We start from the raw sequence: 12,414 nt of genomic DNA on the forward strand, positions 1-12,414 counted from the left end.
ACACCATTAGTCCTGCAACGGCAAGGAGGGCTGTCTTCCTTTTTTATGTGGTGGTTGTACTGCACGCACAAAGGAAGCACATGAGTTCCGCCCAGCCAGAAACTTCTCACGTCACGCCCTCCGAGCCTGAGCTTCGCGTCACGCCTGCCGTGCCGGAACAGCCCGCTGTCGTCCCGGAGGCCGTCCCCGAACAGCCCACCATCAATCCTGCCACGGCCAGGAGAGCTGTCTTTGGGTTTTACTCATTGGCGGTTCTGCACGCTTGGGGGAAGCACTTGAGTTCCGCCCAGCCAGAGGCTTTTCCTGAGCCGGTGTCTGTTGCTGTTCCTGAGCCGGTGGTGTCTGTTGCAGTTCCTGAGCCGGTAGTGTCTGTTGCAGTTCCTGAGCCGGTGGTGTCTGTTGCAGTTCCTGAGCCGGTGGTGTCTGTTGCAGTTCCTGAGCCGGTGGTGTCTGTTGCAGTTCCTGAGCCGGTGGTGTCTGTTGCTGTTCCAGTTCCTGAGCCGGTGGTGTCTGTTGCTGTTCCTGAGCCGGTGGTGTCTGTTGCTGTTCCTGAGCCGGTGGTGTCTGTTGCTGTTCCAGTTCCTGAGCCGGTGGTGTCTGTTGCTGTTCCAGTTCCTGAGCCGGTGGTGTCTGTTGCTGTTCCAGTTCCTGAGCCGGTGGTGTCTGTTGCTGTTCCAGTTCCTGAGCCGGTGGTGTCTGTTGCTGTTCCAGTTCCTGAGCCGGTGGTGTCTGTTGCTGTTCCTGAGCCGGTGGTGTCTGTTGCTGTTCCAGTTCCTGAGCCGGTGGTGTCTGTTGCTGTTCCAGTTCCTGAGCCGGTGGTGTCTGTTGCTGTTCCAGTTCCTGAGCCGGTGGTTGCTGTTCCAGTTCCTGAGCCGGTGGTGTCTGTTGCTGTTCCTGAGCCAGGGTCTGTGACTGTTCCTGAGCCAGGGTCTGTTCCTGTTCCGCCTTGGTCTTCACCGCCATGGCCGCCCGAGTGGTCGTCTTCACCCTGGTCGTCTCCGCCGTGGCCGCCCGAGGGGTCTTCTCCGCCGTGGCCGCCCGAGGAGTCTTCACCGCCGTGGCCGCCCGAGGAGTCTTCACCGCCGTGGCCGATCCTTCACCTTTCCACCTCCCGCCTGGACTCTTGTTTTGTTTGTTTCTTGTGGTCTTGGAGCGTCTGGTAGCCGCTCCGTAGAGGGGAGGTTATGTCACAGTGTCTGGTGGTTCCCTGGGTTTAACATTAGAGGTCTCAGTTTTCACGGTGTCTAGGCATTTTCAGTGTTTGTCACGGTGTATATTGTCCCCACACTTCCGTTGTACTTTTGAGCCTGTTTTCCTGTTGTTTGTTTATTTTATGTTTGATTGCTACCCTGGATATGACCTCTGCCTGGACTGGATTGTGAGTATGGATTACCCCTCAATAAACTACTGCTTTTGGATCTACCTGTTCCTGTGTGTGTTCATGACAAGAATATGATCACTGCAGGGGCTGAGACCACAGAGAAGCAGGCTAGCTATAGCTGCCTATGGCAATGAAACACACCTTGAAGAATCAGAATCTACAAAATAGTGATTAAGAATCACACCACACTTATAACCCCTATGTGTGGGTGAAGGTGAAGGCCTGCAGCTAAAACCCACCAGCCTGCCTCCAGGGAAACCCAGCTCCTACAGAATACAGAAAAGAAATAAATTTAGAAATGATTAGAGACAAACAAATCGAAATAAGACAAATAATGAAAACAAAATCAAGCTATGAGATAAATGATCATCTATAATGAAAACAAAGAAAATAAATATAAACCAGTCAACCAGTCACATCATGAAAGTCACACAATCAGTCCAACCTACACAGATGATGGGACCGGTTTAGAAGGCTGATAATCAATCCATGTCATAAGTTGTAACAATGATGATCAGGCGGCTAAGGACTAGTAACTAAACCAGCCACATTCATAAGAAATAAACAAAACAAAATTTATGAGACCAAATAAAGTACTCCTTCTGGCCCACTTGAGCCCGAAAGAACAAATAAATTGCCTGAGCAATGGATAAAGTGAAGTCCAGCAGTACAATTCGGCTTCCACAAAGCAGCAGACGTGGCTCACAAAAGCATGGGTTGCTGACAGCAAGTTCGTTAAAGTAGCTGCTCAGCCTTGCTTTAACACAAGCAAAAGAGAACTCCTAAACACAAATAGTCATTAATTGTCTAATTAAAAACAGTTGTAGATTAAAAGAAACGATAGTAAATGTACTCACCCTGATTCAATTTCGGCGCGCACACACAATCACAGGCACATAGAAATCATATGCTGTTAGTGAGTCAATCAACAGCTGATACTCCGACGCAGAAAGTGAGGAGACGTCACCCCAACGGAAGCCCAAAGGCGTGCCACACTAAAACGCATTGCAGATCGCTCAACCAAACGAACTACCCGGAAAGTTACAAAATACCATTAAAACTTACCACGATGGAGGTGTCACCATGAGAACGCGCACAGCCTCGATGGCCGAGTGTCGCACTAAACAGATACAGATAAAAGGCACCATAAAACATCACTTACTACTAACATCTAAACAACCCTGACTCCACAGCTGATACACATACCTCTGCGATCTCTTGGAATGAATGACAAGGGGGCGGGCTTTCAATGACGTATCCCAGGGAGCATCCACAGAATCTATATACACCAAGGGACAGAACCCTATTGGCCATATATGTAATGAGGGTGACGTGGCAACGAGTCACTCACTTCACCACATAGGGAAGCAGAAGTGAGGCCGTCTACTTGCACACATTGGCCCTCATTTATCAATCTTGCGTCGAAACGGGCGTATATGTAGGCGTAAGATTATGCTTACACTCCTCTCACCGCCTGATTTATGAAGCTGTGCGTACCTTTGAAATTCAGGTGTACGCAATACCTGCCTCTTGATAAATGCCGCGGCTGAAAACGATCGTCATTATATTAACACGCCCCTATATATTCACGTCTCCGCCTCCCCCACGCCCCCATTTTACGCCATGGACACACGGAAGACGGCAAAGAGGAGAAACTTCTCCGGTGGAAATCCAGTTTAAATCGCTGGTTGGTTGAGCAAATGACCTATCACAATGCATTATTTTACAGCACGTGTTTTGAAACTATTAGCATTGAATTTCGCATGACGTCACATGTAATGGGGTGTACAAGGGATGATGATGTGAATAATTGCATGACCATTTGTAATATTCTTATTATTAGTATTATGATTTTGATTATTAATGACGCTTATTGTTATTTAGAAGAAGAATGTCTTTGTTATTATTATTATTTGTATTATTATTATTTAAAAGAAGAAGAATGTCATTTTAATTATTTTGTCAGTCTGAATTATTTTTTGGTCATTGAAAGCCTTTCATTACTGAACCCAGTCCGTGCGCACCTGCCGGGCTTAACTCACAAAAATAAACACTGAAGTTTATAATTTCTATGTTGTTGTTTTTTTACAGTGGGTCATAATATATCATATCTTTAGTTTGTCAGTGCGTTTTGTGGTGTTAGGAATTGTTTTTCTGTGCATTTCAGCACTAACTCAAAACGTGCGTACATGTACACCACCTCCTGAGCTGGCGTAGGATTTGAGCGTGCCGTACGCCAACGTCCATATTGATAAATCGCAAAGTCACCGTGGTTTTGGGTGTACGCCAGGTGTACGCTGGAAATTTGGTGTACGCACTTTTCATAAATAAGGGCCATTGGGTTCTCCCCGACAAGTAACTATTGAACCATCCCACTGCTTGTTCTGATAGTCCAATAGAGATGAGTCTGAGAAGAAGTATTTTATGGTCCACTGTGTCAAAGCTTTTGAAAAATCAATAAACAGTGCTGCACATTGTCCAAGATATTTACCAGGTCATTGACAACTTTTGAAACAGCTGTTATTGTACTGTGTTGTTTCCTAAAACCAGATTGAAATTCATTGAGAATATTATTATTAATTAAAGAATCTTTTAATTGCATACTGATGAGTGATTCCATTAATTTGCCACTTGGAAATATTATAAGGAAACATGGAATTAGTTTCCATTGTTTTGCTGATGACACTCAATTATATATTTCATCACGGCCGGATGAAAACGCTAAATTATCAAAATTGACAGAGTGTGTTAAAGATATAAAAGATTGGATGACGCGTAATTTTCTTCTATTAAATCCAGACAAGACGGAGGTACTACTCATCGGTTCAAAAAAACGCCCACAAAACCTCTCACAATACAACTTTAACATAGTAGGATGTCCTGCTACTTTATCCTCTACAGTAAAAGACCTGGGTGTCATACTAGACTGCGACCTGTCTTTTAAAAATCATATTTCATATGTTACAAAAACTGCCTTTTTCCACCTTAGAAACATTGCTAAGCTACGTAATATGCTATCAGTTTCTGATGCAGAAAAGTTAGTTCATGCATTCATGACCTCGAGACTAGATTACTGTAATGCTTTATTAGCTGGTTGTCCTGCATCCTCAATAAACAAGCTACAGTTAGTCCAAAATGCAGCCGCTAGTGTTCTTACTAGATCAAGAAAATATGATCATATAACACCGATCTTATCATCACTACATTGGTTACCTATAAAGTTCCGTATTAATTATAAGGTATTGTTACTGACTTATAAAGCCCTAAACGGCTTAGCTCCAGTCTATTTAACGGATCTTCTATCGCCCTATAATCCATCGCGCTCTTTAAGATCGCTAAATTCGAGGCTTTTGGTTATACCTAGGATATCTAAGTCCACCAAAGGAGGGAGAGCATTCTCACATTTAGCTCCAAAACTCTGGAATAGCCTTCCTGATACTGTTCGTTGCTCAGACTCGCTCTCCCAGTTCAAAACTAGATTAAAGACGCATCTCTTTAACCAGGCATTCATATAAATGTTTTAATCTTACAGTTAAATCCGACCTCTAGTTCATAACCACCAGAGGAGAACTGGCCCCCGACTGAGCCTGGGTTCTCCCAAGGTTTTTTTTTTTCTCTCCATTAGGTCACCTGATGGAGTTTTAGGTCACCATTGGGTCACCTGATGGAGTTTTAGGTCACCATTGGGTCACCTGATGGAGTTTTAGGTCACCATTGGTACACCTGATGGAGTTTTTCGTTTCCTTGCCACTGTTGCCTTTGGCTTGCTCAGTTGGGGATATTCAATTTAATGAATCAATGAATATTACTATTGATTAGCATTACCAAACATGGACGTTTTATTATTATTTTAATTTAATACTGTGAAGCTGCTTTGATACAATCTGTATTGTGAAAAGCGCTATACAAATATTCTTGACTTGACTTGACTTAATTTAGCTAATACTGACAATTTAGAAATAGGCCTATACTTATTTATGTTTGCAGGATCACCACCTTTGTGAAGGGGGAGCACATTGGCAGATTTCCAAATGGCTGGTACTTGATTCGTAGCTAAAGAAAGGTTAATTAAATATGCAACTGGGTTGGCTATCAAATCTGCAGCTATTTTTAAAAAGTAAGGCTCCAATTTGTCTGGACCTGATGATTTTTTCGGATCTAGATCCTTCAAGGCCTTTCTTACTTCTGATACAGTTATTGTCTTGAAATAAAATGGTTTTGCTGACAGTAACTGATCAACAAGACATGCAATGGGAGAGCTGGAAATTGGATTATGGAATGTTTCATAAAGGGAGCTAGCAGCAATAAAATGATTATTGAAACTATTGAGAATTTCGTTTTTGTCAATGATTTTTTTGTCATCAACAACAATACAAGATAGTACTTCTGAATCTGTTTTTGCTTCCAATAATAATTTAATTGTTTTCCAGAACTTAAGAGGGTTATTTAAATTCTTTGATGTTTCAGAAAGGAAAAAAGCGGATTTAGCATTACGGATTTTTACAGTGCATATGTAACACGCGCGTCCTGCTGTCCTACATAAACCAGTTTCTAATATCTTGGACCAGATCAGAAGTCTACGTTCGCTCTTGAGCCAGTGTTGCAGCAAGACAAGGGAAAAAACCACAGAAGACAGGTGTAGTTGAAAAGGTAAATATTTTTTTCTGTTATACTTTGTATTAATTTGTTTCAGTTTGAAGGGAAAAACAAAAAAAACAAAAAGGAAAAAACAAAACAAAATGACAGCTTCAATAATCAATTCACAAAAGAAACCTCTTGAATTGTTTTCTTGAAATAAAGCAGTTTTCACTCAAATAATGACTCCTTGTGTGTTATTTATTTCTGTAATTAATTATTTAGGTATAGCTATTTCAGTGGTGGGCCGTCAGGGCCAGCAAGGCCTTCTCTGCTGGCCTAAACACTATGAGAATCACTGACTTGCACTTTAATATTTTTTTTTTATTAATGAGTATTAAATTATTCCCAATAGTCCGTTCTCATAATTTCATAGCTTTTCTCTTGGTTGCGCTGCTTCCAGTAGTGTATGTTTATTTTAGTACTTTTATCCAATCATATTTCAGTCATCATGTGTTGCCAGGGTCAAATATATCTGCCTCGAGGCCTTCAGAATCGATAGTGCGGGCGCCTGTAGCTTAAATGAATGGCAATGAAACTGTTGCTTTAACCAATCAGATAATCGGTCAGATTTAATCAGCCAATCAGATATCGAGTTGATTGCACCGGGGCCATCTAGCAGGCATACAATAACGTAAGCATTTTCACGCCCTTTGATTGGATGGTCAGAGCGTGTACTATTATTACTGGAAGTCAGAGCTAGCTAACCGCATCTGTTGCGAACTGTGTAAACTAAAATACCTGTAGATTTAATAGTTTTTCAACCCACAAATTAATGTTTATTTCCTTCCTCGACCACCAGCAGGTTAAAACCTACCGGAAAAAAATCCCTTATCCAGCCGTATTCAGCTTACGCAGAGTCACAGCACTCTAGCGATCTGTCCGGGTAAAAACAGAACTGACTGCAATGTAAAGTTATGCCAGGACTGATTTTGAAAGCAAAAGTCCCGCTGATCTCATTGATATCGTTAAAAAATAAGAGAGAGAGCTTGCGTCGGCTGTAACGTTACACATCGTCATGTTTGCGGTGTTTTCCCTGTTTAACGTGAACTTACTGCTTCTATCGAGCAGACACTCTCAGGTCTCAGCACTAAAGCGAATTAAAACTTATGACAGAAATATGACGGGACAGACTGGACTTTCAGCACATTAGCCTCGATGGCGATAGAAAAGGTTGTTGGGACTGAAAAGCACAGACAACCTGTACAACCAAGTAATTCAAGTCTTTTTGAGGAAAGAAATTAGGATGGATTTTGTGTAAAAAATAATTCGTTTTGAAGAGTATAATGCATTCCGTGCTGAATATGATTTTCTTCCTAATTTTTCTTGTAAATTTAGGATCGAAACAACTTCTTTTTTTCAAACATTAATACTTGTAGCCATTGAAGGATAAGACAGGGATGATCCGTTTCTGAATTTATAATCGGAACGCAAGAACCACTGTACACAAAAGCTGAACTCACTCGCTCGTTTCTCTCTACCTGGCCTTTCGCGAACTCACCGCATTAACCCTATAGCTGCCGGTGCAAAATAAAAACAGGAATTTCACAACAATTATAGAGAGTATGTGCGTGCGCTGCTACACTAAAAGTTATTAATTCAGGGTGGACATCACTGAAGGCCTAGGTGTGAAATGCACGGCCCGCCACTGAGCTATTTACTCTTAATTAACGTTGTTTCCTTCCTTATCATGTAGCTGACATACTTAGTTCACACTCAAAACCCAAATTTAAACTATTTAACTCAAAAAACCTCTGTGGTCACTCTTTCAGGAAATTTTCAATAAAAGATGAGAAAATAAAATAAAATAAAAATAACAATGCAGACAATTTTTCAGGTGAAATATCCAACGACACACCAAATCCAAGTCAGGATCAGAAACGACTCGATTAGCTCAGTTCAATGTCCTTTGCACTCGTTTCAGTGTTCAGTTACAAAATACTGATACTCAACTCTGAGATGAATGAGAAAAAAACTTCTTGTTCACAGATGCAACAATGTCCAAGGAAGAAAAAAAAAAAAGGAAAGGTATACGTGTGGTCCTACCACTTTGATGAAACAATGTTTTCCAAGTTCAGGAAAAACCAGGTTGGCTCGCCAGCTTCCACCAATGTTGAGCACTCCCCATTTATGGCAGAAACAGTTCAAACTCAGAACTCCTCGTTCACTTTCAAGAGAATATCACGGACAGGAACAACAAAATAGAGGAAAAGGGAGGAAAAAAAAAAACAACCTTGCGAAGACAAGGCAGAAAAACACAATAAATTACAATTAATTCTCTTTAAACAGCATTAACACATAAAATGATGAGTCTTATCACAACAAATCCTTCAAAATGAATATATACACATTTACCAGTGCTTATTACCCTTTTTAACCTTTAATAGGAAGGAAAAAAATGAAGAAAATAACGTCTTAAAATGACATGCACTCAATTAGCTTATAGCTCACACCACATGGCTAGCAAAGCTCCACGTGAGCGGCGTTACACTCATTACGCTCATGAATTCAACAACGTGCAAAAAAAAACACTTTTAAGCAGTAAATAAATCCTCAATCTATCACTTCAATCACATTTTCTAAATATATTTCTCAAGAATTATACAGCACAGCATCATTTAAGACCACAAAAGACTGAACAATACTCAAACTATAACTAATTAAGGTAGTTTATGAACTCACTTACCAAGAATAAAGTGCTATCGATTAGAAATAATCTCAGATGAATCTGTTCGAACGGTTTTCGTCGGATGAATCAGCTCGACTTCTCATTTAATCCCTGGATTCAATACAATGCAACGACAACTATTTAAACAACTATTTTTCAGGCAACGATGTCAATATGATCCTGGTTTCAGTTATTAATCTAGTTTTCACTTACTTTATCAACTTTTCAACTGCAATTGACGTGCGTCACTGCTTCAGCGGACATTTCACTTTGACGAGAGACTCACTTCTCTAACCCGCGCTAGAAATGACGCAACCCACTAAGGGCGGAGCTAATCCGAATAGGGCTTGGGCGTCGTGACGTCATACTTGGCGTGGCGGCCATGTTGATGGCCTCACGAATGTAAACATAACGTTACAGCAAGTGGAACGAGTAAACGAAGCCGAGTTGGATGAAAGAAAAAATATGTTAAAATCCCGAAAAGGATGCGGAATTTACCGTGATACCCTAAATAAGGAAGCCAGGGACCGGTATGTGGACAAAATCGCTACTATTAACGGTTTGGATCCATATGAAAGTGAAAACAAAGAGTGGAGCACCGACAACGACTTGCTGCCGCCGGTTTGCATAACCGATATCTTCGGCTACTTAGTTTGTTTTGTGAGCGCCTACACCTCAGAACAGTTCCGAAGCTATAAGTCATTGGAGTCGCATGTACAGTTCACCAATGGGTGGGTTCAGGAGCTGCAGATCATAAAGCCGGCAAACAGTGGGAACACAGTAATCCGGACAAAGGTAAGCTGTGCTTCACCTAACTGCTAACGTTAGTTTAGTAACAACCATTCACACATGTAACTTAGCTGCTACTTTTAACTATGTGTTTCAAAAGTATATGCACGTATTTGAGCTCTTTTCCCGCTGTCTTCCCGTTTGAGTATTTTCCTGTAAAATATCCCGTATTTTAATAACGTTACAGTTTTGTAGTACACGTTTTTGTTTTGTCAGCAGAGGGATAGCAACAGAAAGGTGAGTGTTAAAATTTTCCCGTATTTTGGATGAGTAACTTGGGAAATTTCCCTTATTTTCAATGTTCAATGTTGACTTAAGTTATATAAATTAATATTCAGATGTTATACTTTACTGTTGTATAAATGTCATTTATATGTCATGTGTACACATTACTAAGTGGTTGAGGTTAATGTTTGGTTTCCTTCATAGAATGAAACATAATGATGTGTTGTTCTTATCTGTCATTTTTAATGTAAAATGTTACTTTATTATTACTGCTGTTTTTTCCAGTTTTAAGACAAATTAACAAATGCGTAATGAATGTTCATTTATGTCTCATCAGGTCTTGCACTCTCAACGCATCAATGAGACTCCTCTGAAGCCATGGGTCATCATTACCAACGATGGACAGGTTTGTTGTGCACACTGTACATGCATGGCTGGCATTGCAGAGTCATGTACACATGTTGGGGCTCTACTATTTAAGATTGAGGCAGCAGTCCGCATCCGCGGAAAAAAGACAGTGACAGATGTGCCTGCTTACTGGAGCATTCCATCTGGAATTAACAAAGTCCACGGAGAGGTTGCCCACAAGATGGACTTTACTTCTGCTAAAGCTCAGAGGATTGCTCTGGACAGAGTCATCAATGACAACAGTCCCATGCCTGGTCCACGGACGCGAGCCAGCACACACACGCCCCAAGCCACATTGGACGACTTGTCTTCACTGCTCCCTGTTCTCCATAAACATAGGGCAGTTTGTATGTCGACAATGGACACCTACTATCACGACTATGCTGACCCTGTCCAGCCAGCTGTGATGCCAAAACCCCTGCAAGACTGTCTGCGTGACCCACAGTTTGATCATGCTCCACTATCTGTCCTTCTCCAGCACTGTGAGACAGTGAAAGACATTGCAGCTGTGACAAAGGAACAAACCGACATCATCAGCACACACACAAAGCAGCAGCATAAGTCATCTGCCTGGTATGGAGTACGGGCAGGGAGAGTAACCGCCTCAGCTATGCATGCAGTTGTTGTTTGCAACATTGAGAAGCCGGCTGTGTCCACGGTGAGAAAATTGTGCTACCCAACATCACTGTTGACTACACAAGACACAAGATGGGGAATTGAGCATGAGGAGACTGCTAGGAGTGCTTATCAGGCCAAACAAGCACCACACCACACTGACCTGAAAATTGAGCTGTCTGGATTCTGCATCAACCCTGGGTTTCCACAAGTAGGCGCTTCACCCGATGGATTGCTTCACTGTATCTGCTGTGGGAAAGGCTGCCTGGAAATAAAGTGTCCATCAAAGCACAAGAATACCACTGTCCAGGAGGCTTGTGATGGTGACAGGGATTTCTGCCTCCAACTTGTGGACAACACATTTCATCTTAAACGAGGCCACAGATACTACACACAGGTGCAGACACAGATCTTTGTGACTGAGTCCAAATACTGCGACTTTGTAGTGTGGACACAGAAAGATCTTGTTGTTGTCCGAGTCATGCCAGATGTCAGGTTCTGGGAGTCATGTCTGCAGAAGGCACAGGAATTTTTCCTGAAGGTTTCCCTCCCTGAGCTCATTTGCCACCACTACACACAAGATGCCTCCACACCGCAGCCCTCAAGAGTGGCTGTAAAATCTCATGACACTTCAACAGTCCCACAAGTAAGAGGGCAAAAGAGAGCGAGGAAGAGGACCACAGAAAATAAAGAGAATATGTGGTGCGTGTGCCAAGGGCCTGAGGAACTGGATGACATGGTTGCGTGTGACAACAAGAACTGTGCAACGCAGTGGTTCCACCTTTCCTGTGTTGGACTTGATGCAACCACTGCAGCAGGTGACTCCTGGTTTTGTGATGCATGTCTGTAGTCACACAGCTGTCCAAAAGACATATATTATATATACATATATTGTATAGATACCTATTTATTTATAGCATGGAAAGAAATTATAAGAAACGTGTATTTAGGGCCCAAGCCCTGAAAGGGCGCAGAGCCCTATTGTTCTTCTAAGGGTTTTTTGTTATTAGGGCCCAAGCCTTGAAAAGGCGAAGGCCCTATTGTTTTCCTCCGGATTATTCTTCTCTATTATTAGGGCCCAAGCCTTGAAAAGGCGAAGGCCCTATTGTTTTTCTTCGGATTATTATTTATTATTATTATTATTATTATTATTTTACTACCTTTTGGGCACTTTTGGGGGCCTTAACGTGCTCAAAAACTCTTGAAACTTTGCACAAATGTCAGAACCTGCGGCCATCAGGGCCCGACTGAAGCTGGGACCCGGGCGTGGCAGGGGGGCTCGCCAGCGCCCCCTGGAATGGGATTCAAAAACATGTCCATATCTCAAACACGCTTGCATGTAATAATATGAAACTCGGTAAACATATAGATCTCATCGGGCCGAACAACTTTCGTGCTCTAAGTTTTACGCCAGTCCAACAGGAAGTCGGTTATTATGGGCTGGATGGAAACGCATGTTCTGGCATTTGAAACACTTGTCCTAGAGAATTCATCGGATGACCACGAAACTCGGTGTGCATGAAGTCAAGACATGGAGGATGCTAAATTGCGAGGGGATTTTTGATATCTCGAACGGTTTGGCCGTGGCGAGGAAACGAATTTATGGCGAATATTGGAAACAGGAAGTGTGTTATAACATCCTCATACATTAACTGATCTTGATGAAACTTCAGCAGTGTGTTCGCTGTAAGAG

At 42.1% G+C, this 12,414-nt stretch overlaps 1 protein-coding gene across 1 annotated transcript; it reads left to right on the forward strand.

Moving 5' to 3' along the window:
* Window positions 1-9,146: 9,146 nt before the first annotated feature.
* Window positions 9,147-11,614, forward strand: LOC307004401 (uncharacterized protein). The gene is made up of 2 exons (XM_079623551.1): window positions 9,147-9,479; window positions 10,036-11,614. Exons 1-2 carry the CDS (start codon window positions 9,150-9,152, stop codon window positions 11,569-11,571), a joined length of 1,866 nt encoding a protein of 621 aa, XP_079479677.1. The 5' UTR covers window positions 9,147-9,149; the 3' UTR covers window positions 11,572-11,614.
* The last annotated feature ends 800 nt before the right edge of the window (window positions 11,615-12,414 follow it).

The sequence above is a fragment of the Phoxinus phoxinus genome (assembly GCF_949152265.1).
Source record: "Phoxinus phoxinus genome assembly, chromosome: 9".
Lineage (NCBI taxonomy): Eukaryota > Metazoa > Chordata > Actinopteri > Cypriniformes > Leuciscidae > Phoxinus > Phoxinus phoxinus.